Source organism: Centroberyx gerrardi, chromosome 6, assembly GCF_048128805.1.
Source record: "Centroberyx gerrardi isolate f3 chromosome 6, fCenGer3.hap1.cur.20231027, whole genome shotgun sequence".
NCBI classification, from domain to species: Eukaryota; Metazoa; Chordata; class Actinopteri; order Beryciformes; family Berycidae; genus Centroberyx; species Centroberyx gerrardi.
The window spans coordinates 11,859,411-11,882,008 of NC_136002.1; the positions used below are offsets into that span (position 1 = coordinate 11,859,411).

At 41.8% G+C, this 22,598-nt stretch overlaps 1 protein-coding gene across 1 annotated transcript in view; it reads left to right on the forward strand.

The window, feature by feature from the left end:
• LOC139926210 (clathrin heavy chain 1-like) overlaps positions 1-22,598 on the forward strand; it is a 29,418-nt gene that overhangs the window by 3,141 nt on the left and 3,679 nt on the right. The window contains exons 3-30 of the mRNA XM_071917832.2: positions 868-1,136; positions 3,702-3,863; positions 5,184-5,297; positions 5,640-5,813; positions 7,600-7,797; positions 9,636-9,836; positions 10,668-10,820; positions 10,953-11,075; positions 11,631-11,768; positions 12,221-12,385; positions 12,530-12,710; positions 12,895-13,058; positions 13,346-13,471; positions 13,584-13,726; positions 13,938-14,172; positions 14,446-14,568; positions 14,812-14,957; positions 15,290-15,473; positions 15,621-15,813; positions 16,083-16,240; positions 16,460-16,624; positions 17,201-17,308; positions 17,560-17,727; positions 17,851-18,000; positions 18,256-18,387; positions 18,844-18,954; positions 19,292-19,462; positions 19,791-20,012. Coding sequence (XP_071773933.1) covers positions 868-1,136; positions 3,702-3,863; positions 5,184-5,297; positions 5,640-5,813; positions 7,600-7,797; positions 9,636-9,836; positions 10,668-10,820; positions 10,953-11,075; positions 11,631-11,768; positions 12,221-12,385; positions 12,530-12,710; positions 12,895-13,058; positions 13,346-13,471; positions 13,584-13,726; positions 13,938-14,172; positions 14,446-14,568; positions 14,812-14,957; positions 15,290-15,473; positions 15,621-15,813; positions 16,083-16,240; positions 16,460-16,624; positions 17,201-17,308; positions 17,560-17,727; positions 17,851-18,000; positions 18,256-18,387; positions 18,844-18,954; positions 19,292-19,462; positions 19,791-20,012 — 4,577 coding nt within the window. The remainder of the gene's footprint in view (positions 1-867; positions 1,137-3,701; positions 3,864-5,183; positions 5,298-5,639; positions 5,814-7,599; positions 7,798-9,635; positions 9,837-10,667; positions 10,821-10,952; positions 11,076-11,630; positions 11,769-12,220; positions 12,386-12,529; positions 12,711-12,894; positions 13,059-13,345; positions 13,472-13,583; positions 13,727-13,937; positions 14,173-14,445; positions 14,569-14,811; positions 14,958-15,289; positions 15,474-15,620; positions 15,814-16,082; positions 16,241-16,459; positions 16,625-17,200; positions 17,309-17,559; positions 17,728-17,850; positions 18,001-18,255; positions 18,388-18,843; positions 18,955-19,291; positions 19,463-19,790; positions 20,013-22,598) is intronic.

Consider the following 22,598-nt stretch of genomic DNA (forward strand, 5'->3'; position numbering starts at 1 on the left):
AATTGGGGGAAAAAATGGAATGGGCGTGAGTGCATCCCTCCAACAACCTTCCCATCATTACATCTGTTTGTGTGCTTTGTGGTCTTCTGTTGCTAATCTGCATTCAGACCCAACCCAAACTCCCACATCCCTCATTTTAGGATTAACATATTTTGCCATGAATCCCTTAAGAGCTGTGATCACATGCCTGAAGTTTCATTTCTCTAGTAGGTGGTGCGGGGTGGAGGTGGAGGGCTGGACACGGGTCTTAAAGCCTCATTTTGAATTGCATTGGGCTGCATGTTTTGCTGCAGATGTGGGTTCCTACTTGATCTGGTTTTGGGTTACAAAAATCACTAGAGCATTGTACCACTTAACCAAAACAGCCAGGAAAGCCATTTTGATCCAGTTGAGAAGCTTAGATAAGCCTGGTGAAAGTAGTCATGCCATTGACTCTCTTGAGTTTATCTTATTAGAAATCTATTTTTTCTGTTTTGGGAAATGGCAAGTTCAAGTTCTCAGTTCACCTAATCACAAAGGGTTTGCATATTCAGCCTCAGCTGAATGTGTTCCTCCTGCACAGTTTTTTGCATCAGACCTAACTGAATGCAGATCCTACCACTTAATTTGTTGCCCATTTGTTGGTCTTGCCCCTCTGTATTGCAACTGGTGCTGGCTTGTTGTATGGTCCTTTTGGTGTTACTTACACCAAACCCTGCCTACCAACATTTCTCCAACAAGTGGAATTTGGTATTCCCTATTCATTTATTCCCAAAGCCTGTTGTGGTTTGTGTGTGGTAGTCGTAGTGACTAGATAGATATCAGCTTTTTTAGTCAAAGCGTGCCTCTGGATCATTGTACGTTAACCTTGGCTCTGAACATTTTCAGCGGCAAAGACCCTGCAGATCTTCAACATTGAGATGAAGAGCAAGATGAAGGCCCACACGATGACAGATGACGTGACCTTCTGGAAGTGGATCTCCCTCAACACTGTTGCCCTGGTCACAGACAACGCAGTCTACCATTGGAGCATGGAGGGAGACTCCCAGCCAATCAAAGTCTTTGACCGCCACTCCAGCCTGGCTGGCTGTCAGATCATCAACTACCGCACTGATGCTAAACAGAAATGGCTGCTACTCATTGGCATTTCAGCACAGGTAGTTAAACTAACTAACTAGCAACGCAAACTAATTTGCGTTACTGTTTGCCACTTAGCTCATTACTACATTTTAAAAAACATGGTCTATGTAAGGTTTCTCTCTTTAACGCTAACCCACTGGAGCTGCTTGCTTCTCCATTGTAACTTCCGTTTTGGTCACATAGGTGAAAGTGCTTATTATACCACACTGGGACTTTCCAGAGAATTGCAGTGTTTCCCACAGAATTCAAATGTATTTGTGGTGGTAGGTGGGTTGGCAACCGGGGGGGGGGGGGGTCTGAGTGCCTTTTTATTCTTGTATTCTCTTATATTGTCAATATATAGGCTAATATCAATAAAGGATCCCATTACCTGGATGGCTGAAAAATTATCTAATGTACTCCATTTTAAATAGTTCCATTTGTCAAACAAATAACTAACCTGTATATATCTAAAGTACTTTGTGTCAAAGATAACATAACTTAAAAATATAAACAGTGCTACACTGTTCTGTTTGTTGCTTGCTTTTGTCTACAAGGTAAAGAATATAAATGAAACCCCTTTTACAGAGAAATCTGCTTTTCTGCCCCTCTGCCCTGCTGCATCTCTCTGTGCTGTCAGTCTCTCCTGTATCTTTACATCGTTACATTACAGCCTTTGACATTATTATCTACTCTGTTTTACTGCTCAGCAGCTCCTCTGGTCCAGACTGTCCTGCTCCTCCTCAGGACCAGTCCTTTTCCTTCTTTGAAAATATTTTTCAATATTAATCTGGATTGAGGGAGCAAACATTCAGAGTCAGAGTTAAAAAGTTAATATTAACGTTATCGGTCCACTCAGTGGATACTGACTAGCAGCTAGGCTATACAGCGTGCTAATCTCGGAAACTCAGCTGTATTCCGAGTAACGTTAACTGTTAGTTCTTCTTTTCGGGAATTCAGTCGGCCGTCTTCTTGGCATGGAAAAAAATCTCCCTCACGCGTGTGCAGTGGGAGGCGAACAGACGGGTCCGGTGAGAGAGAGAGAGAGAGAGGCCGAGCAACAGAGAGAGCAAGCGAGAGAGAGAGGTCGCGTGGAGCAATTAGGGGCTGAGGGAATCAATGCGCTACACGCAGTTCTACGATTAAATAGTGAAAACATTTTTTTTTTGTGGCGGTCAGTGCTGATATTGTGGCGGCCCGCCACAAAGTTTTCTATGTGTTTTCAAAGTTTTCTGGAGGGGTAGAGCAGAGCGAGGGGAGATTGTCCACTAATTAATCGATCACGGATGGCGTCGTTCTCTCAGACGGATAAAAAAATAAAAATAAAAAATGCTAAAATGGGTCGCCAAATATACTTTGGCGGCCGTTAATACACCTGGGCGGCCCGCCCAAGTAAAGTCTATGTGTGGGAAACACTGAATTGATAATATAACAAACAGTTCAATATCACCGAACTACAGTATTATTAATCGTTGAGTATCTATCATTGTGCATCCCTAATATCTACCATTTGCAGTAACACCCAATCTCAGAAATGTATCTATGGCGCATCCTCTAGATTTTAGAGGAATAAAGAATATATTTTTTAATGATGAATTCAGGTAATGTTTTTTTTTTTTGGCCAAAATGAACATTTTGCATCAGTATAGTGTTCAACCTCTCTTTTTTTCCATCAAATTTAAGAAACACAACAATCTACCTCACTTTTAGTATGTTTTTCCCTCTGGCCTTTCAAGAATCTGAATGCTAAAAGGTACAATCTCGAATTTGTCCATGACCACCTTTTATTTGTGTGTATTCATATATGTTCTTGGAAGATATTTATTGTAGTTGGAAAGAGAAGCTTTTTAGAATTTTCAAAACATAATTAGCTCATCATAACTTAACATACAGATCTGTTTTACAGTTGGCCCTTGTATCAAAAGCTCAGACAGTGATCTGCCAAGTGGAAAAAAAACTTCACTACTCTATTGATGCCACCATATTGACTCCCAATTTGACTCCCAAGAACAACTACCAATTAAAATGCATGTCATGTGTTGTGCTGTCAGTTGTAATAATCATGTAGAAATGAAGGCAAATTTTGTGAACTGTCATTTTCCGACTGACAGAAAAATGTGACATGGTAGCAACAATTTATGAACGTACCATTTTCTTACCTGCCCAGTAATCAGGAACTACTTTTTCTAACCCAGCATTAAGTGAAAGACCGAAATGCATCGGTACTTTTGTACATCTTGAAGGGTTTCACCGGAAGGAGGCGGAGGCGGATTGTGAATGAGAGGTAGCAGGTTATGTATGTACCATGAAACGATGGATTGGGAAGTTTATCTGCAGACTTTAGTGGTGTCAGCAATGTTGATGGCAGATAGTAAAGGTCACATCCACCAAGGACTTCAGTAAAATATCTGTCCTTGTCTTCTGAAGTCAGGTGAAACGTTTGCTTGTTCATGGTTTCTTGTTCTGTAGTCTGTGGTTATAATGGAACGGAATGGTTTAGAAGTCAGTGTGGCGGCGTCAACAAAACACTAATATCACTGCAAGTCATGGATAGCTTGAGCCTTTCATATGGGCTTATGGGCTTTCTCTCCTCTTTTCTCTAGCAAAACCGTGTCGTCGGAGCCATGCAGCTGTACTCTGTGGACAGGAAGGTGTCTCAGCCCATCGAGGGCCACGCCGCCGGCTTCGCCCAGTTCAAGATGGAGGGCAACACTGAAGAGTCAACTCTGTTCTGCTTTGCCGTGCGTGGACAGGCGGGAGGAAAAGTATGACTCATTGGCACCACAATGTCTCAGATTTAGCACTGCAGTAATAAAGAGCTAGGGATAGAACCCAGACGAAGAGTGGAAATGGGAGTAGAGGTCGCTTCTGAGATTGTCACAATGTCTCAGGGGCAGACAGAATTTTCTTTTTATCAGTTTTGAGTAATGAGTTCCCATGATCAAGCTAAAATGCAGTCCTAGGTTATCATATTATCAGATTCCACTGCCTGAGATGGTTAAAAGAAAGTTTTATAGACAGTCATATTTCTGTATGTGTATAAATCAAAATAAAAAAAGAAATTATATACTACATGTACAGGAACATGGCTATTCATTCCATTTTCATCCAACCATCTCAGGCAATGCAAATTGATGTTACAGGATTGTATTGTTCTTTATCCTAATATCATGAAACCCCAAACTTGTAAAACAACATTACAAATCTGGAATAGGGGTGAAACGATTCCTCGAGTTACTCAAGGTATTCGAATCCAAACAATCCTTGATTCATATTTTCCTCCTGGAGTCTTTGTCTTCATGTTTTTAATGTTTTTCTTGGTGTATGTGTCAAAACATGCCTGCGTGCGTATTCACAGACTGCCTGCACAGCGCTGGCTACCTTTTCTTGTTTTGATTAAAAGGACAGCATGCAGGATATTAATGGTGCACTGGGCATTAATAGTTAATTTAAACTTCGGCTCCAATCAGCTTTTCAATAGTTGTACACAAACAGCATAAGTCAGAACTGGAGTTTCCCACAAGCAGAGTTTTGCCAAAGCTTGCCTAAAGTGGTATTTGGTAGATGGCCGAACTGATGTACAACACACGTCCAGTTCTAACTCCGAAAGTCTTTCTATTTTTATTTATTTTTGTTCTATTTTCTTATCTCTAAACATGATATTACACTTATGTGAGGAAATATCTTTGTTGAGCACAAACTCGGAATGGCAACTTAGATGCTATTAAAAAGGAGCAAATTCTTATTTTGTATCATATATTAATGACAAAGCTTATTCTATAGTGCAGCAGATAACAATATGAAGAGAAAACTGCACTGATGCTTAGTTAGACAGGCTATAGCTGCATAGTTAATTTAGTCAATATAACTTAAAAAATATATATATTTTATTACTCAGTTAATCGTCAAAATATTCCACAATAATCCAAAATTGCCACCCTAATCTTGGATAATTGTAGGACAACAATGTCTTTTGCAGGATAAAAATCTTAAATTTCAATATTTGAATTCCCCTTGGCTGATGGAGAAGAGAACTGTGCATCCTAACTCTTTTTCTCCTTTTGTCTGAATGTCTTTGCTTCTAGCTGCACATCATTGAAGTGGGGACTCCCCCAACTGGAAACCAGCCGTTTCCAAAGAAAGCTGTGGATGTTTTCTTTCCTCCAGAAGCCCAGAATGACTTCCCTGTTGCCATGCAGGTACAAGAACTAAATAAAAACAGACTTGTAGTACTCGCTATTGACTTGTTGTCCGGTTGTCTGCATTCTCTGAACATGGCGTTATGGTTAAGGTTCCTTCCACCTCATCTTCCCCATCACAGCCTTGACATTGTTGTATCGCGTCTCCTACTCTGTCTACATTTTAAAGTTTTCTGTTACCTGAGTATGCTTAAAAAATATTAATAGATATAATGACTTGACCAACTGAGCTGAGCAGTTTTGGATTCAGTGTCTTGCTCAAGGGCATTGTGACAGTGATCTAACTATTTGCTTATTAGTTAGCTTCTCTAATCATTTTCCTCGTCCCCATACATGTTCTAGATCAGTTCCAAGCAAGATGTGGTCTTTCTCATCACCAAATATGGCTACATCCACCTGTATGACCTAGAGACCGGAACCTGTATCTACATGAACAGGATCAGCGGGGAGACCATCTTCGTCACCGCCCCCCATGAGCCTACTGCCGGCATCATCGGGGTCAACAGGAAAGGACAGGTACTGTACATTAAAGTGTGTATGTGTGTGTGCACACACTGGCCCTCCATTTATCATGTCATCTCAAAGAGCACACTGAAATTCAAGTGTTGAGATGGGCCTTACAAGGCAATTGTGTTTCAGTCATCCATGAGACCATAATTAATTATTCTTGATTATTAGGTGTAATGAGATACTGCTAGTTGGCAAATTCATTTCCTGTCCAAAGTAGGGCTGTCAAATTTGAGTGAAATTTGAATATTAATTATAAAATTTACATAATATTGACACGTGAAATCAGGGCGCAATGAAGGGACAATGAGTTCTAAACTGATATAGATTCTATCCGGAGTTAATTCACAACATGTGTTTCTTGAATTTCTTGAAAGATTAGGGTTGGTGTTTTGTTTTAAATTCGCAAAACAGAAGACAAGAGTAAATCACTGGGTGAGTCTTGCCTTTTACTGAGGGGGATTCAAATGTCTTCCAAAAATCGCTTCTTAAATTAGGAGGAGCAGTGATCTCCTCATCAGGCTGAGTGGTTTCTGTCATGATGCTGTTGGTAAACAAGTGTATGCTAACAACAGACATGCAGGCTCATAGAAGAGTATCAAAATTGCTGTTTTTGATGCAGGTTGGGACTCATTACTATGAATTTTTGATTTGACCGAAATTTGAATATTGAAATTCGATTGAAGTTCAAATATTTCAGACAGTTACCTCTTGCTGGCATTTGGACCCGCCTAGTGCAGTCAGTTTTGTCCCATATATCTCGCTAGTTATGTTTCAAGTTGAGTGCTAAAAATTATTTTTAATCATAATAAAATCATTACTTCTAAAACATTTGGACTACACTTATTTTAGCTTTAGATGATAGTTAGACTAAACAACAGTGCTAATTGTAATTTCACATTTTCTCTTACAGTGGTGGCAATTTCCTTGCTGTGGTGGCACCACTGATAAATGATTACAGTGGAAACACAAAGAAATGTTGAATGATGAACTTTAAGTGATGTTGTTTTTCCCCAAAATGAACTTGTAGCATTGTGTGAATTATATCTCTAAGTCTGTGCCAGTCTGACACTCGGTATACATGTATACATACTAGGTTCTAGTCCATCTTAGTCTTGTCATGTCAGTCTTTTTCATATCAGTGTGGTTACTTGGTGTCATCGTGTGACCTTGACTGAGGGAATCCCTGTGACTAGCAGGTTGTAACGGCACCTCCAGTGTCAAGCAGCAGGTGACAGCCACAGTAGGAGGGCCCAGCTTTGGCAGACAGGCTGGGCGTCCTAATCTCCTTATTGCTCTTGGCTCTCACCTCAGAGTCTGGCCCAATACGGCCCAGTGTATTACACACGCACACACATACATACACACACACACACACACACACACACACACACACACACACACACACACACTACACTATATTATACACAACAACATGGGGTAAGCCATCTGTCTAAGTTAGGAATGTGATGAGTCCAATTCTCAGAATGTGATTCACTTAAATCTGTTTTTACACACAAAGGTGTGTAAAAAGAACCCAAAAGAAAATATTTGATTTCACTGTGAATGAAAAGTGCAGTATCCATTAAGACCTGGGTCAAATAGTAGTTGCAAATAATTCTTAGCATTGCATGGAGTTGGCCACATCAGGACAATACGATTTGGCTCAGGTCTGCATCCAGTCTAACTTCTCTCTGTACCCTTCAGTGTTTTAACACATAAACATTTGCATTTTGTGTACTACAAATCAGTTGTTGGGTTCAAATAATAAAGTGTTGAAAATGTGTTTGTCCAGGTTTTGTCAGTGTGCGTGGAGGAGGAAAACATCATTCCCTACATCACCAATGTGCTCCAGAACCCAGACCTGGCTCTGCGCATGGCCGTCCGCAACAACCTGGCCGGTGCTGAGGAGCTGTTCGCCCGAAAGTTCAACACCCTCTTTGCAGCAGGGAACTACTCAGAGGCTGCCAAGGTGGCCGCCAATGCACCAAAGGTACTGCCAGCGCACCAACCTGCACTCCAGAGCACCCAAACAACGTGACGTTACTCACAGTTCAGCTAATACAAGCTCAGACTGTGCAGACTAAGCAGATGTCTACAGCTTAGCACAACAATAAAGCAATACATCACACTTGGATTTAGTTAGTTAGATGTGGGAAAAAAACAAAAACTTTACTATTATACAGGATTTACTATTGCAATGAGAAAAAGAGGTCCAGTGTACACCAAAAACAGTTGAAAAGCCTGTAAGAGACGGTTAAAACATTGACCAATGTGTTTCAGCATCATGGCTGTCATCAAGATCCCTATTGGAAAGTGTTGGTCAATGTTCAAACCTCTTGCTATGTACAGCCAATAGAACCAAGGCTTTTTACCTTTTTAGCTTCATTGGGTCCTTCTTTTTAATGGCTGTTGAAAACCTTTGAAAGAGCACCTAACATTTGTAACTTTACCATGAAATAAAGTAGCAATTCAGCTTTCTCTATTCACATTATTTTTACCATGGTGGGGAGTGGAGGTATTTATGTCAGACAGTTAAGCGTAAGACTTAGTCTTACAGTCTTCTATATATTTGCTAATATATTATTATTATTATTAATATTATTAATTATATAATAATAATAATGATAATAATAATTATCATTATTATTATTAATAATAATAATAATAATAATAATATATATTAGCAAATATCAAGGTAATTTAGATTGGAGGAAATAATTTTTTATATATATATATATATATATAAAAAATTATTTTTATATATATATATATATATATATGTATATATATATATATATATATATATATATAAAAGACTGTAAGACAAAGTCTTATGCTTAACTGTCTGACATAAATACTTCTATTTTTTCTCCAATCTAAATTACCTTGATATTTGCTAATTTAAAGGATAAGGCTGGTGTTTTTTAATGCATTGCTTACCGTCAACAAATCCTATGAAAATAACAAAATCAACAATGCGTTTGCTCTACTCCCGTTACTTTCCGACTTCCCACGTACCGTTTTTAGCCGTCAACCCGGAAGTCATTGGCTCCAATTATAAGATAAAAACCTTGAAATACAGCTCACAAAGACATAGTTTCAATTTTAAAAATCGCTAACTGTTACCATGAAAAGTCAGACTGTTGTAGTTATTACCAAATCAAATTCAAATGGGAACAAATTCTTCATTACGCCGGGGACTATTTTAGGTGCTACGGAACTACTTTCCTGTGATCGCAAACGTGTTTACAGCCGGCTTATTAAGTGGTTTGAGGAAAAAGTCGGCCGGCCCGGTGCATCGTGATGATGAAATATGCTGCCCAGAGCAACGGCATGGCTCTTTGACTTGTTTTTAATCGTTTTTTTAATACAATGGAGTTCTATGGCTGCTGGGACGTGGCTTCATTGGGCATCGGCTACATGGACGAGACTTGTTGGCAAAACAAAATCATTGCTGATTTTGTTATTTTCATAGGATTTGTTGACAGTAAGCAATGCATTAAGAAACACCAGCCTTATCCTTTTAAAGACAGTCAGGGTAGCGCAAGACACTCAGTGTTTCCCACAGCACTTGACAAGCCATCCTCCCTGCATTTACCAGTATACTTTGTTAACCTGCAAGTAAGGTTATACAAATTTGACTTTCAAACGTAAATTTAAATTATAAATATTATGTTCACTACAATTACTAATATTCATGTGACTTAATGTAATTACACATCACCACAAAGGACAACGAAACTCCGAAATGATCAACGTCACTTCTTACCCCTCCCCCTTTTCCACTCACTGACTCATTTTCTCCATCCATTCATCTTTCTTATCCAGGGCATCCTGCGTACCCCGGACACCATCCGTCGGTTCCAGAGTGTGCCAGCCCAGCCAGGCCAGACGTCCCCCTTGCTCCAGTACTTTGGCATCCTGCTGGACCAGGGCCAGCTCAACAAGTTTGAGTCCCTGGAGCTGTGCAGGCCCGTCCTCCAGCAGGGCCGCAAGCAGCTGCTGGAGAAGTGGCTCAAAGAGGACAAGGCAAGTGACCAGAGGGTGGTTTGCAGTGTTACTGTTACAGCAGCATACACAGGAGCACACGTAAAACTTGGAGATCAATTATTTCCACCAATCTCACTCCTCATTTTTTCTCCCATGCTCTGAAATGTTTGTCTTCAGACATATTATCTGCTCCTTGGTGCTGGAGTTGCTTATTCTAAGCACCCTACATATTAGTATAGTATCATTCCAAAGCAAGAAAGCCATCATTTATGAATTTTTTTTTACCTTCAATCATCTTGCAAGATGATTGCTGACATGACAGTAACTTAATAATAATACAAATAATTATGGGTTACGATTATAGTTAGGAGCCATCTTAAGACATTTGCTTTCAAAATAGTTGTGTTTTTGAGCATAAAATCATCTGTGTTTCTGAAGTATTGACCAATGAATTTCAGGTGGCAACATTTTTCCAAAATAGATATACAGTGGTTGTGGATTCCTTGCTAATATGCTGCTTCCCTCCCATATGATTCCTAAAACTTCAGGCAGTAAATTTTAAAAAGACAGTCCCAATTTCCCCACAGGGATCATTAAAGTTTCATCTTGATTTATCTTAGAGGATAATGAAATGGATCATGGATTATTTATGGCTAACCAAATGAAAATTGTAGCTTTTTGCAGAGAGATAACTCTACATCAAAAGGGAATTTTGTCTCAACCTGACTAATCTGGTTTTATGAAATTAAAATTAAGTAAATACAATCTTATTATTCTAGGTTACGTCAAACAGAAAGGCTATTTAGGAGGTGCTGAAGCCAAGTGCTGTGGATTTGATTGGATTGTGTGTCTGTCTATGTGTCTCTACAGCTGGAGTGCTCGGAGGAGCTTGGAGACTTGGTGAAGTCTGTGGATCCCACTCTGGCCCTCAGCGTCTACCTCAGAGCCAACGTCCCCAACAAGGTCATCCAGTGCTTCGCAGAGACCGGCCAGTTCCAGAAGATCGTCCTCTATGCCAAGAAGGTTTGTGACGACGCTTCATTGGATGTTATTGCATGATGTCACATGATATGAAGAAGAAGAGAATTTGATCTTCTGATATATTGTGGGTGCAAAAAAGAAAAAAGGTAATATAAAAATCTGTCCCCTCTGTAGGTGGGCTACACCCCAGACTGGATCTTCCTGCTAAGGAACGTGATGCGGATCAGCCCCGAGCAGGGCCTGCAGTTCTCCCAGATGCTGGTTCAGGATGAGGAGCCACTTGCTGACATCACACAGGTCAGAGGCCAAACCTTTACCATGTGTTCACACCACAAGAAACACCACAAGTCCTTTAATTTTCTATGACCAGAGACTAGTCGGCTGATGTTGACCGCATAAAAGTTGGCTGCAGCAAAATCTTTAGCTGTAGCTGTATGTCCCACCTATCACTGCAACACTATTGCTGTTAGGATTAGCAATCAGCTAGCTCAGATTGGCCACAAATGGACAGTACTGGCAATGTGATTTCTAGTGTCTGCACACAGAGTTACAGATGTAGCTATTTGCGGCTCCTAACTGGAAAGAAAAATGGTACTTATGCAGGGTCGATACAGGAAGGCAAAATTCTGCAGTGGCTACTAGTCTACATTCAACACCCAACCAGTAAATACAAATTTGTTCTTGTTTGATAACAAAAAAAACAACTTAAACTTACATTTTGTTCTGGTGGTTTGACACATGTGATTGCTCTGATAGTTTTCAACTGTCTTTTTTTGCAGTAACTCTCAGTTCATTTTCAGCAGTATGATTAGCAGGACCTGTCGTAATTTTTTTCCCTCTGTGTGTCTCCAGATTGTTGATGTGTTTATGGAGTACAACCTGATCCAGCAGTGTACGTCCTTCCTGCTGGACGCCCTGAAGAACAACAGACCCATGGAGGGACCACTGCAGACACGCCTGCTGGAAATGAATTTGGTCCACGCACCGCAGGTACACAAATACACGGATACATCAGGCCTGAATCAATTACAATTCACAAATATTTCTTAGCTTTTGTTATAACCTTCATGGAGTACTAGATGGTGGAGTTTACCTCATCATCACAAACCCCAGCTATCTGATGCCTAAGTAAAACAAACCATTTGACCCAAGATTTGTGTGCACACCCATATACACACCATCATCAATCCCTATACATCATATTTAATTACACATTCAACATTCAACCAGAAGATTAGGAATTCATTCGGACTACGACTTACACCTTCCTTCTTTTATCTTTTACATCACAATTTGTTAAAGTAACCATTTGGGTTGTGTTTATATTCTAAAAACTGTATTATTGCCTTTTCCCATCCCCAAACGCCTAATTTTCCGCCACCATCTGTTGCAAAGTCTCGATCGTTATTTAAAAGTCTTTGTCACTGTGTCATGTTTCACAGGTGGCAGATGCCATCCTGGGCAACCAGATGTTCACCCACTACGATCGTGCCCATGTGGCCCAGCTGTGTGAAAAGGCCGGCCTCCTGCAGAGGGCGCTGGAGCACTACACCGACCTGTACGACATCAAGCGTGCTGTGGTGCACACACACCTCCTCAACCCAGAGGTACAGCACAGGCCCAGGAATAGTACAAGAAATACTAACACTCTATTCTTTATGGTGGCTATGGGGTTGTCTTTGTGCTTACCCTATTGCTTTCTTATTTCTTTGATTTTCTTATTGCTGATTGTATGCTTTCCTTCCCTCCAGTGGTTGGTGAATTTCTTTGGCTCCTTATCAGTGGAGGACTCTCTGGAGTGTCTGAGGGCCATGCTGTCGGCCAACATCCGCCAGAACCTGCAGATCTGCGTCCAGGTGGCCTCCAAGTACCACGAGCAGCTCTCCACTCAGTCCCTCACTGAGCTCTTTGAGTCCTTCAAGAGCTTTGAGGGTAAGCTGGGAGTGCCATTCCTGTTTATTGGTTGTATAATATAATAATAATTATTATTATTTACCCTTTTCCTTCCAAAGCTTTTTTCCTTAACCACCAGCCGCAGTTATAAAAGCAGGAAGAGATTCAGACACCTTTTAATTTAATTTACAGTTAATTCATTTTACTTGTTTGTCTCTTCCAGGTCTGTTCTACTTCTTGGGTTCCATTGTGAACTTCAGCCAGGACCCAGAGGTCCACTTCAAGTATATCCAGGCTGCCTGCAAGACAGGCCAGATTAAAGAGGTGGAGAGGATCTGCCGCGAGAGCAACTGCTACGACCCTGAACGCGTAAAGAACTTCCTCAAGGTGAGGAAATGCAGCTGCACACTCATAACCCCAAACGGAACAAACCTTTATTACCATATTACACAACAGTAATGCACTAACTTCTCTGGAGTGGACCAGTTGCAAAGTGACATGAAATTTAGGTGTAGTGGAAAAATTAATTAATCCTGATGCTGCAAAAGACAATTGGAATTGATTAAAGGAGAAAAAAGCCCCTCATGGTTGAATGCCAATAATTTATTATAGAGTATTATTCAGCAAATGTTTTTTATTGGCCAATACCAATGTTATATATTTTCTCTCTACAGGAAGCCAAGCTGACTGACCAGCTGCCTCTGATCATTGTGTGTGACCGCTTTGATTTTGTCCATGATCTGGTCCTGTACCTGTACCGCAACAGCCTGCAGAAGTACATTGAGATCTACGTGCAGAAGGTAGATAACAGCCCTCCTTCATAGCCTGATGGTACTTGGAAAAGTACTCTGTTGTGAAACAGTCCTTATCTGAATGGGGAATATGCCATAACTGAACAATTGTTTATTCCAGGTGAACCCCAGCCGCTTGCCAGTAGTCATTGGAGGGCTGCTGGATGTGGATTGTGCTGAAGATGTGATTAAGAACCTCATCATGGTGGTGAGAGGGCAGTTCTCCACTGATGAACTGGTTGCCGAGGTGGAGAAAAGAAACCGGTAAGATGACAGGGACTAAAAAAACAGTACAGCAATAGTGGAATCACACGGTCAGCACTTTGCAACGTTGTTGAAACTGCTATAAGAAGATAGATTATTACAGCCATTTTCTGCTCATTGAGTAATAGGTCAGGAGTTGTTTTTCTCACCAAACCTTACATGAAGGGATTCAAAGACTGTGGTGCGAAAACCTTGCTGTGTGTTTCTCCAGACTGAAGCTACTGCTGCCCTGGCTGGAGGCTCGTATTCATGAAGGCTGTGAGGAGCCTGCCACCCACAACGCCCTGGCCAAGATCTACATCGACAGCAACAACAACCCCGAGCGCTTCCTGAGGGAGAACCCCTACTACGACAGCCGCGTGGTGGGCAAGTACTGTGAGAAGAGAGACCCCCACCTGGCCTGCGTGGCCTACGAAAGAGGACAGTGTGACCAGGAGCTGATTAATGTGAGTTTGGAATGGCATCATACTGGAGATGAAGGCAGAAATATTAACAATTCTCATAAGCTACAATAAGCTACAATTACATGCTTTATGACAAATGGAATAGGTTGCAACTCTAGTATGGGAACAACTGTGTGAGGTTTTTTTTAATCATTCTAATGTATGTACACTACTTTGAAGAAAACTTTTCTGGTATTGCTGCTACAATAATGTGTGCAACTTGCTTTTTCATTTTTGTTGCCCAATATGTTGACAGTTTTGTGTATCATACTGCAGGTGTGCAATGAGAACTCCCTGTTCAAGAGTCTGTCCCGCTACCTGGTGCGTCGCAAGAACCCTGAGCTGTGGGCCAGCGTGCTGCTGGAGACCAATCCCTACAGAAGACCACTCATCGACCAGGTACAACCCCTTTCCTCCTTCTCTTACCCTCAGTTAGACCACCTGAACTTTGATTACTTAGATCATCTGTTTGTGCTTTGATTATATTGTTCTTTTACCGCTACGTTGGCATACTCTTTGAATACTTGATCAACTTTTCCAAAACTGCGGGCCTATTAAGTTGTAATCTAGGTTACATTTTCCTATATGTTATTTACAACATCAGATGTGGTACATCTAGCCTGGTCTTTCTCTCTGCTGTAGGTTGTCCAGACAGCCTTGTCAGAAACCCAAGATCCGGAGGAGGTGTCTGTCACAGTCAAGGCCTTCATGACCGCTGACCTGCCCAACGAGCTCATCGAGCTTCTGGAGAAGATCGTCCTGGATAACTCTGTCTTCAGCGAGCACAGGTGAAAGAGAGAGGCCTTTATGGCTTAATATAACTGAATCTAAAAGAAATGTCTGCATATATTAGTAAGCAGCGTTTTTTGATGCGCAGCAGCAATGATGCAATCCTCCAGTTTAGGCATTCAGCCAGTAGTTGAAAGGTTTGGAGTGAACCAGTCCATTGTTCTGTGTTATTGTGTCACTTTTCCTTTTTGTAGTTTTTGGAATTAAGACCACCCTCAGCAACACTGACATAAAACATCAAGTTTTGCCTTTGAAAGTGCACAAGAACTTACTTATTTTACTCTTTGACCAGTGCTCACTGAGACCCTCCTTTCCTGTGTTTTCCTTTCAGAAACCTCCAGAACCTGCTGATCCTGACGGCCATCAAGGCCGATCGGACCCGTGTCATGGAGTACATCAACCGACTGGACAACTACGACGCCCCAGACATTGCTAACATCGCCATTAGCAACGAGCTCTTCGAGGAGGCCTTTGCTATCTTCAGGAAATTTGATGTCAACACCTCTGCTGTGCAGGTCAGTGGGTAGCTGGTTGACTCAGTTTTACAGTTTGAACCCAAGCTAGTTCTTAGGTCCTTGACCTAAATGTTGATTTAATGGCCCTCAAAATTGTTTTCTCATTGTTGCTGTAATGTGATCTGAACTTTCTCTCACTGTGTCCAGGTGCTGATTGAGCACATTGGTAACCTGGACCGGGCTTATGAGTTTGCTGAGCGCTGCAATGAGCCCCCGGTGTGGAGTCAGCTGGCGAAGGCCCAGCTTCAGAAGGGCCTGGTCAAGGAGGCCATTGACTCTTACATCAAGGCTGATGATCCCTCTGCCTACATGGAGGTGGGACAAGCTGCTGCCCAGAGCGGTAAGATGATCCTCATCCATCATATTCATTTATTGGACGCTTTATAGTCTCACATGTTGATCTGAAGAAATAGAAATCCTTTATTTGCAGTTTTAAGGAACTACTAACTTCAGTCACCCCAGCCAAATGATGCCAAATTTCAAGTTTGAGATTTATTGGACTGTTTGCTTGATTGTTTATTGTGTTATTAAATAATGACTCTTTCACAATATTTCAGTAAAGATAGGTTGATGTGCTTCTGAAACTGATCTGAGTCGTGCTGTGTGCAGGTAACTGGGAGGACCTGGTGAAGTTCCTGCAGATGGCTCGTAAGAAGGCACGTGAGTCCTACGTTGAAACAGAGCTGATCTTCGCCCTGGCCAAGACCAACCGCCTGGCTGAGCTGGAGGAGTTCATCAACGGACCCAATAACGCTCACATCCAACAAGTACGTTCTGGGAAGCATGCACTCTTGGACACACACTCACATGCATAGCTGTTACTGCTCAATTCTCTTTTCTCTGTCTTCACTATACACATTCAGCGTTGATTGAAAATAAAGCATCTGTGTTAGTATTAGTTCCTCACTATTTTATCTCTCTCTCTCTTATGCTTTCTCTCTCTTCTCCTGCTCTTGCTCTCTCTTGTTCTCTCCCTCCTCCTTCAGGTGGGTGACCGCTGCTACGACGACAAGATGTACGAGGCAGCCAAACTGCTGTACAACAACGTGTCCAACTTCGGCCGCCTAGCCTCCACCCTGGTGCACCTGGGAGAGTACCAGGCAGCCGTGGACGGAGCCCGCAAGGCCAACAGCACCCGCACCTGGAAGGAGGTGAGGCGTGATGCACAGTTTAACTGTTAAATTGTAACCAAGAGTAGGTCTAGTATGCTGTGTAGACCTGGAAAATACACACAATGTGGTCTTATCAAGGAATATTTTTGTCTTGGATGCTAGCAGGGATGTGAATTTTCTTTACAGGTTGTTTCAGGGTATTTTTGGACATGCAATTTTCATTCATTCCTAATTGCAGATTAATCTTTCCCTGTTTTTTTACATAGGATATTTGGAGATTTTCTATCTTTTTGTATTGACCACTGTGACACTAGCTTTGCATCACATTTCAGACAAAAATAACAGTGTCAGCAGCCAAGGTTTATCATGTGGATTTTGGAGCCAGCCATTTCAGGTCCATGCCTAGAAACGGTGTAATGGTTAAGTCCCATGTTCTTAGAAACACATTTAGCGCTGCTGGCCCGGGACTGAATTCAGACTGAGCATTCTCTCCTGTTTCTCCCCATACACTGTCTCCCTCTAAGCCTTTCTACAGTCTCAATAAAGAAGAAATAGTATTGGACTGACTCTACTCAATAAAAGTACATTGTTTGACTTCTCCCTCTGCCCCCCTAGGTGTGTTTTGCTTGTGTAGATGGGAAGGAGTTCCGCCTGGCCCAGATGTGCGGCCTGCATATTGTCGTCCACGCCGACGAGCTGGAGGAGCTCATCAACTACTACCAGGTACACGGGATCACTGGGTCCAGTGTAAACGTAACCACTTACATTATCAGTATGCCGAGGCTTAATGGCACCTGCCATTTTTGACATAAGTACTTAGGTCAAGTGGGACTTCCATACATCTTAAAGCTGCAGTGAAATCACTGTCACTGGAAAATAAAAGTTTTATTTGTTTTTTTAAAAGTTAAATAACATGTATTTTGTTTGAAGGGTTAGGGTTTAGTCTCATTAAGACTGTGTCTGTATCCCTCCAGGACCGTGGTTACTTTGAGGAGCTGATCACCATGCTGGAGGCCGCTCTGGGCCTGGAGCGCGCTCACATGGGTATGTTCACCGAGCTGGCCATTCTCTACTCCAAATTCAAACCCCAGAAGATGAGGGAGCACCTGGAGCTCTTCTGGTCCCGTGTCAACATTCCAAAGGTGGGTAGAGGAAACACAACAGTAGTGTTTTCAATGGAGGCCAGATGTAATATAAATTTTACAAATACACAGGATCTAACCTCTGTCTATATGTGTGTGTGTGTGTGTGTGTGTGTGTGTCAGGTTCTGAGGGCAGCAGAGCAGGCCCACCTCTGGGCAGAGCTGGTGTTCCTCTACGACAAGTATGAGGAGTACGACAACGCCATCATCACCATGATGAACCACCCAGCTGACGCCTGGAAGGAGGGCCAGTTCAAAGACATTGTCACCAAGGTACAAGGGAGTTTCTTCCATCAGGAGTTGCCTTTGTCTTGATTTGAATTAGACATGTGCAGCGCTTGAAACTACAACCTGCAAACCTACAAGTCAGATCAGTGATTTCCTTTGTCGTTCTTATAATACCCAAATGTTCTTGTACAATTAACAACTGTGCCATAGCATAATAATGATCTATTATTGTGTTGGAAATATTTACTATTTAATTGCCTAACTGTCCAACTGAGCACACGTATGTATTTGTCATTGTAGGTGGCCAATGTGGAGCTGTACTACAAGGCCGTCCAGTTTTACCTGGAGTTCAAACCGTTGTTACTGAACGACCTGCTCATCGTCCTCTCTCCAAGGCTGGACCACACACGTGCTGTCAACTTCTTCAGCAAGGTCCTGGGCCAATATTGCTTCCCGTAACATTTTTCAAAGGGTTACAGTTAGATAAGTTTGTGCCACTCCACAATGAAACATCATCTATCTGCATAAAACGCAATGATAAAAAGGAAAGTGTTTCATAACTCATGTCGAGTTATGAGGCACTGTAACCAGAAGAAGCTACAGTGCATTTATACACACATAACTAGCAATTGGAAAATATAACAAAAAGGGCACACAAAGCTGGATAGTTAAGTAGCACTTACTTATGACGAATAAGTGTCGGTGCTTGAAAATCAGTTACCCTTTTCTTTCCCTGCTGTTAATGTTGTTTGTTGTTTTTCACTTTTGTGTTATCAGCCAAGGCTCATGTGATAGAGAATGAGATGTCAGCCTCAGTGACAATGACCTGGTTAAATAATTAATTAAGAATGAAACTGAATTGTTTTTTGTCTCTGATTCTTTCTCCAGGTCAAGCAGCTGCCCTTGGTTAAACCGTACCTGCGGTCGGTGCAGAATCACAACAACAAGTCGGTCAATGAAGCACTTAACAACCTCTTCATCACGGAGGAAGACTATGCGGTATGATACGTTAATGTTCTACAGTATATTTTCATTTCAAGGACATTATGTTAATCTAGTATGATACGATTCTTTAGATATCTTGTTTGTTAAAGAGAGAAAAATGGCTGTAAAGATTTATCTGCTAGGGCAAGTGTGTGATAATGGGCCGCGTAAGAAACGGAAACAGAGGAAGGGTTTCTGGGCAGCTCAGTTCACTCTTGGATTCGATACTCCCAGCACAGTACACTAAACAATTCTTCAGTTCTGTTTATTTTTACCAGCAGGATCAATGTCTTGAAGGACATGTATTTTTCGCCCTATCCTCTAATCTCCTCTTTCCCTGTCTCCTATCTAGGCTCTGCGTACCTCCATCGACGCCTACGACAACTTTGACAACATCTCGCTGGCCCAGGGACTAGAGAAGCACGAGCTGATCGAGTTCAGGAGGATCGCAGCCTACCTTTTCAAGGGCAACAACCGCTGGAAACAGAGCGTTGAGCTCTGCAAGAAGGACAAGCTCTACAAGGTCCATGGCCACTAAAACAAAGACAAACTTGCACATTCCATATCTTCTAAAGCGTACAAATCACTGCTATTATATTTCAACACAGCAGCCAATGACGAAGTTGACTGTAGTGAGATGAGGGTTGTATCGTAAAATGTAGGCGTGGGAGAAAATCGGCTTTGGAGGATACCATCTAGCACCTATGTATCTCTTAATTGTGATCAATATCCTTATGTGTAGGTCTCTGTAGTACACAACGCATACAGTACACTGTTTATGCTTTTACCATTGTGTCACCGTAGACATTCCCCCAATCATCTGACTTGTAATTGCGTCCTTGTCTGTGCAGGATGCCATGCAGTACGCGTCGGAGTCCAAGGACACGGAGCTGGCGGAGGAGCTGCTGGCCTGGTTCCTGGAGGAGGACAAGAAGGAGTGCTTCGCCGCCTGTCTATTCACCTGCTATGACCTGCTGCGGCCCGACGTGGTGCTGGAGACCGCCTGGAGGCACAACATCATGGACTTCTCCATGCCGTACTTCATCCAGGTCATGAGGGAGTACCTCAGCAAGGTGGGTTGGCCAGACCTGTAGAGCCAGGTGGCCAGTGTGCATGGAGTGTCAGGACCGGATAGTCAGCTTTGTGGGAAGTTTGCTTAAGTTAGAAAGGGTTAATGTGTGTTTTATAAGAACGTAGAGGGGCAAGATGAACTATTGATTACCAAAGAGATCTTTTTTTAGGTTAGGTGTTCAGACCTGAGAAATGGTATTCTCAAATAATTCTTAGGGTTTATTTTAATCTGTTTGGAGTCCCAGATGGGCAGGGTTTACCACATCAGACCTATTCGGATGTGCATACAACAGAAACCTATAAAATATTTAATTGACTTCTTTTAAATAATTTTCCTGTGAGTGTTAAAGGTTTCTGGCATTCTTTATATTATGTGACAAACCTCCCCACTCTGGTACTCCAAGCAGTTAAAAAAACAAATGCTAAAACGTATTTGTAAATACTATTCAACCCATGCCAGTAGGTTTCTATTGGGCAGTCTCACACATTGCCTCCAGACAGTGATCAAAGCCAAAGCCTCCAACGCTGCCAATTCTTTCCTTCATTCACGCTCATCCTCCTACGCTTCTGTCAATCATGTGTCATCATTGGTGTTTTCCTTTTTGATTTGGGTTTCCATCCATCCAAGCTACTTTTCCATACAAATGTGTTCCAAAAGAGATTCATAACTGCTGTGTTGCTCCTCATGCCACATAATGTCTGTTACATGGCATAAAATATGACCCACTTAATGCTTCCACAATAGAACTGTTAGACAAGAAGTTGTGATGGCAGCAGACCTGAGTCAAGCAGTAGTTGTAAAAGGATTCTTAGCTTTTATTTAACATGCTTGCAATGCCAGATTGGTGGATTTTACTGGTCAGGTAAGTTGTCAGTCACTAAAAAGTATGCCTAATTGGTTTTCATATACTTTTCCTGTGGTTGACTAAATTTACCGGTGCTTATTGTGGCAAACCCCACCGGTTTGGTAGTCCTAAGCAGGTTAAAACAAGGAATTATTTGCTATATGCTATTTGACCCTAGGTCTCTCTTAGTACTCTTCTTAAGTCATTGTTTTATCAATTTACCATTGCACAATGTAGTAGATCTTGAGTCTAAGTCAGGCTATATAGTCAATATCCTCATCTGTATTCTAAACATTTTACAGTGTTGTAAACAATCAAAGTTCTGCAGTACCAGAGTAATCTCAAGTCTGCATTTGTATCAAAAGTGGCGTTACTCGCATCTCTCGCTCTTGTGATTTTTCTTCTGTTTTCTGTAAGCGATGATTCCTCTGTTTGTTTGCTCTTTTTCTCTTTCTGTCTCTTTCTATTTTGGGAGACTTCCATTTGTTTTTTCTCCTTAAGTTGCCTTTCTGAATTTCCCTTCCAGGTTGATGCGATTAAGGAAAAGGTGAAAGTCGAATCCATTTTCCAACCATTCTTTTTGACCCCTCCCCCCTGCCCTGTAGCCTGTAGTTTGGAGGAGTAATACTAGCGGAAACTGCATGCCCCTCCCTCCCCCCTCCCCATGTCACTCTGCTGCTTCTGAGTGTACACTCCACACCTCCACTAGACTTCCTACCTACCCACAAGACTCCAGAGTGGGGCTCTCCTACGCCCGTCCCGGGACTGCACTGGGCCTGCTGGTGTCTGTGATGGCTCTGTTAACTCTGACTGTCTGTGGATGGAACCAAGGTTTTGACTGAGACTCGGGCAAGGAATGAAGAACTAGTTATTGACATAGACAAAGACACAAGGATTATAGCAAGAAGACGTGAAGAATGTTTTGAGAAGTAACTATTCTTTGCCTCCTCTGAATGACTCCAAATATTTGGTGTGTTCCAAACAAATATAGTTGATCATTAAGATCATTTTGTCTTCATGCTGACAAAAAAAAGCGCTTCCATGTAAAAATTATGTTGCCCCCTTACCATCACACTCACAAACTGAAATCACATATTTGACAAAGATCATTTTAAACATTTGTTTTTGTTAATGTGGACGCATTTTGGCAGTTAGTCGTCCAAATATTCTCATGCATATCAATTAGCACAAATGCTAACCGAAGCTATGCCTGAAAATCTTTTATGTTTATTGTCAATATTGTTTTTAATGTATTTGCAACTTTACAATTCAAAAGTTGTCAGATTAAAAGTCAACCACAATATTTCTTTCATTATACTGGTACTTCCCGAATAGCAACCGCTCAGTGTGAAATTTCACTGATGTGGTCAGTGCTAATGTTAGATTTTATCAGCCCACCACAGTCATTTCTTCCCATGTGAATTTGTGCACATCAGTTAAAAATCCATTCCTTGTTCAAAGCAGTCAAGAAGTCCCAAGCCTTCCATCAGACACCCGACATCAAGAGCCATTCTGAAACGCTCCCAGTCACCCACTTACACCAGCATGCCCAGCATCTCTCCCGGGGCGTGACTGAAGAGCGCTACTCTGGACAACCACCTGACCTCCTGTGGTCGGGTCCTTCTTCTCTCAGATTTGTAGATAGATACTAATGTCAAACTGTCTGTAACACCACTCAGCTGCAGTCTGCTGCTGGCCATGGCCCATGACTCACCCAGGCATACTTGGTTCAGGTTATTATGA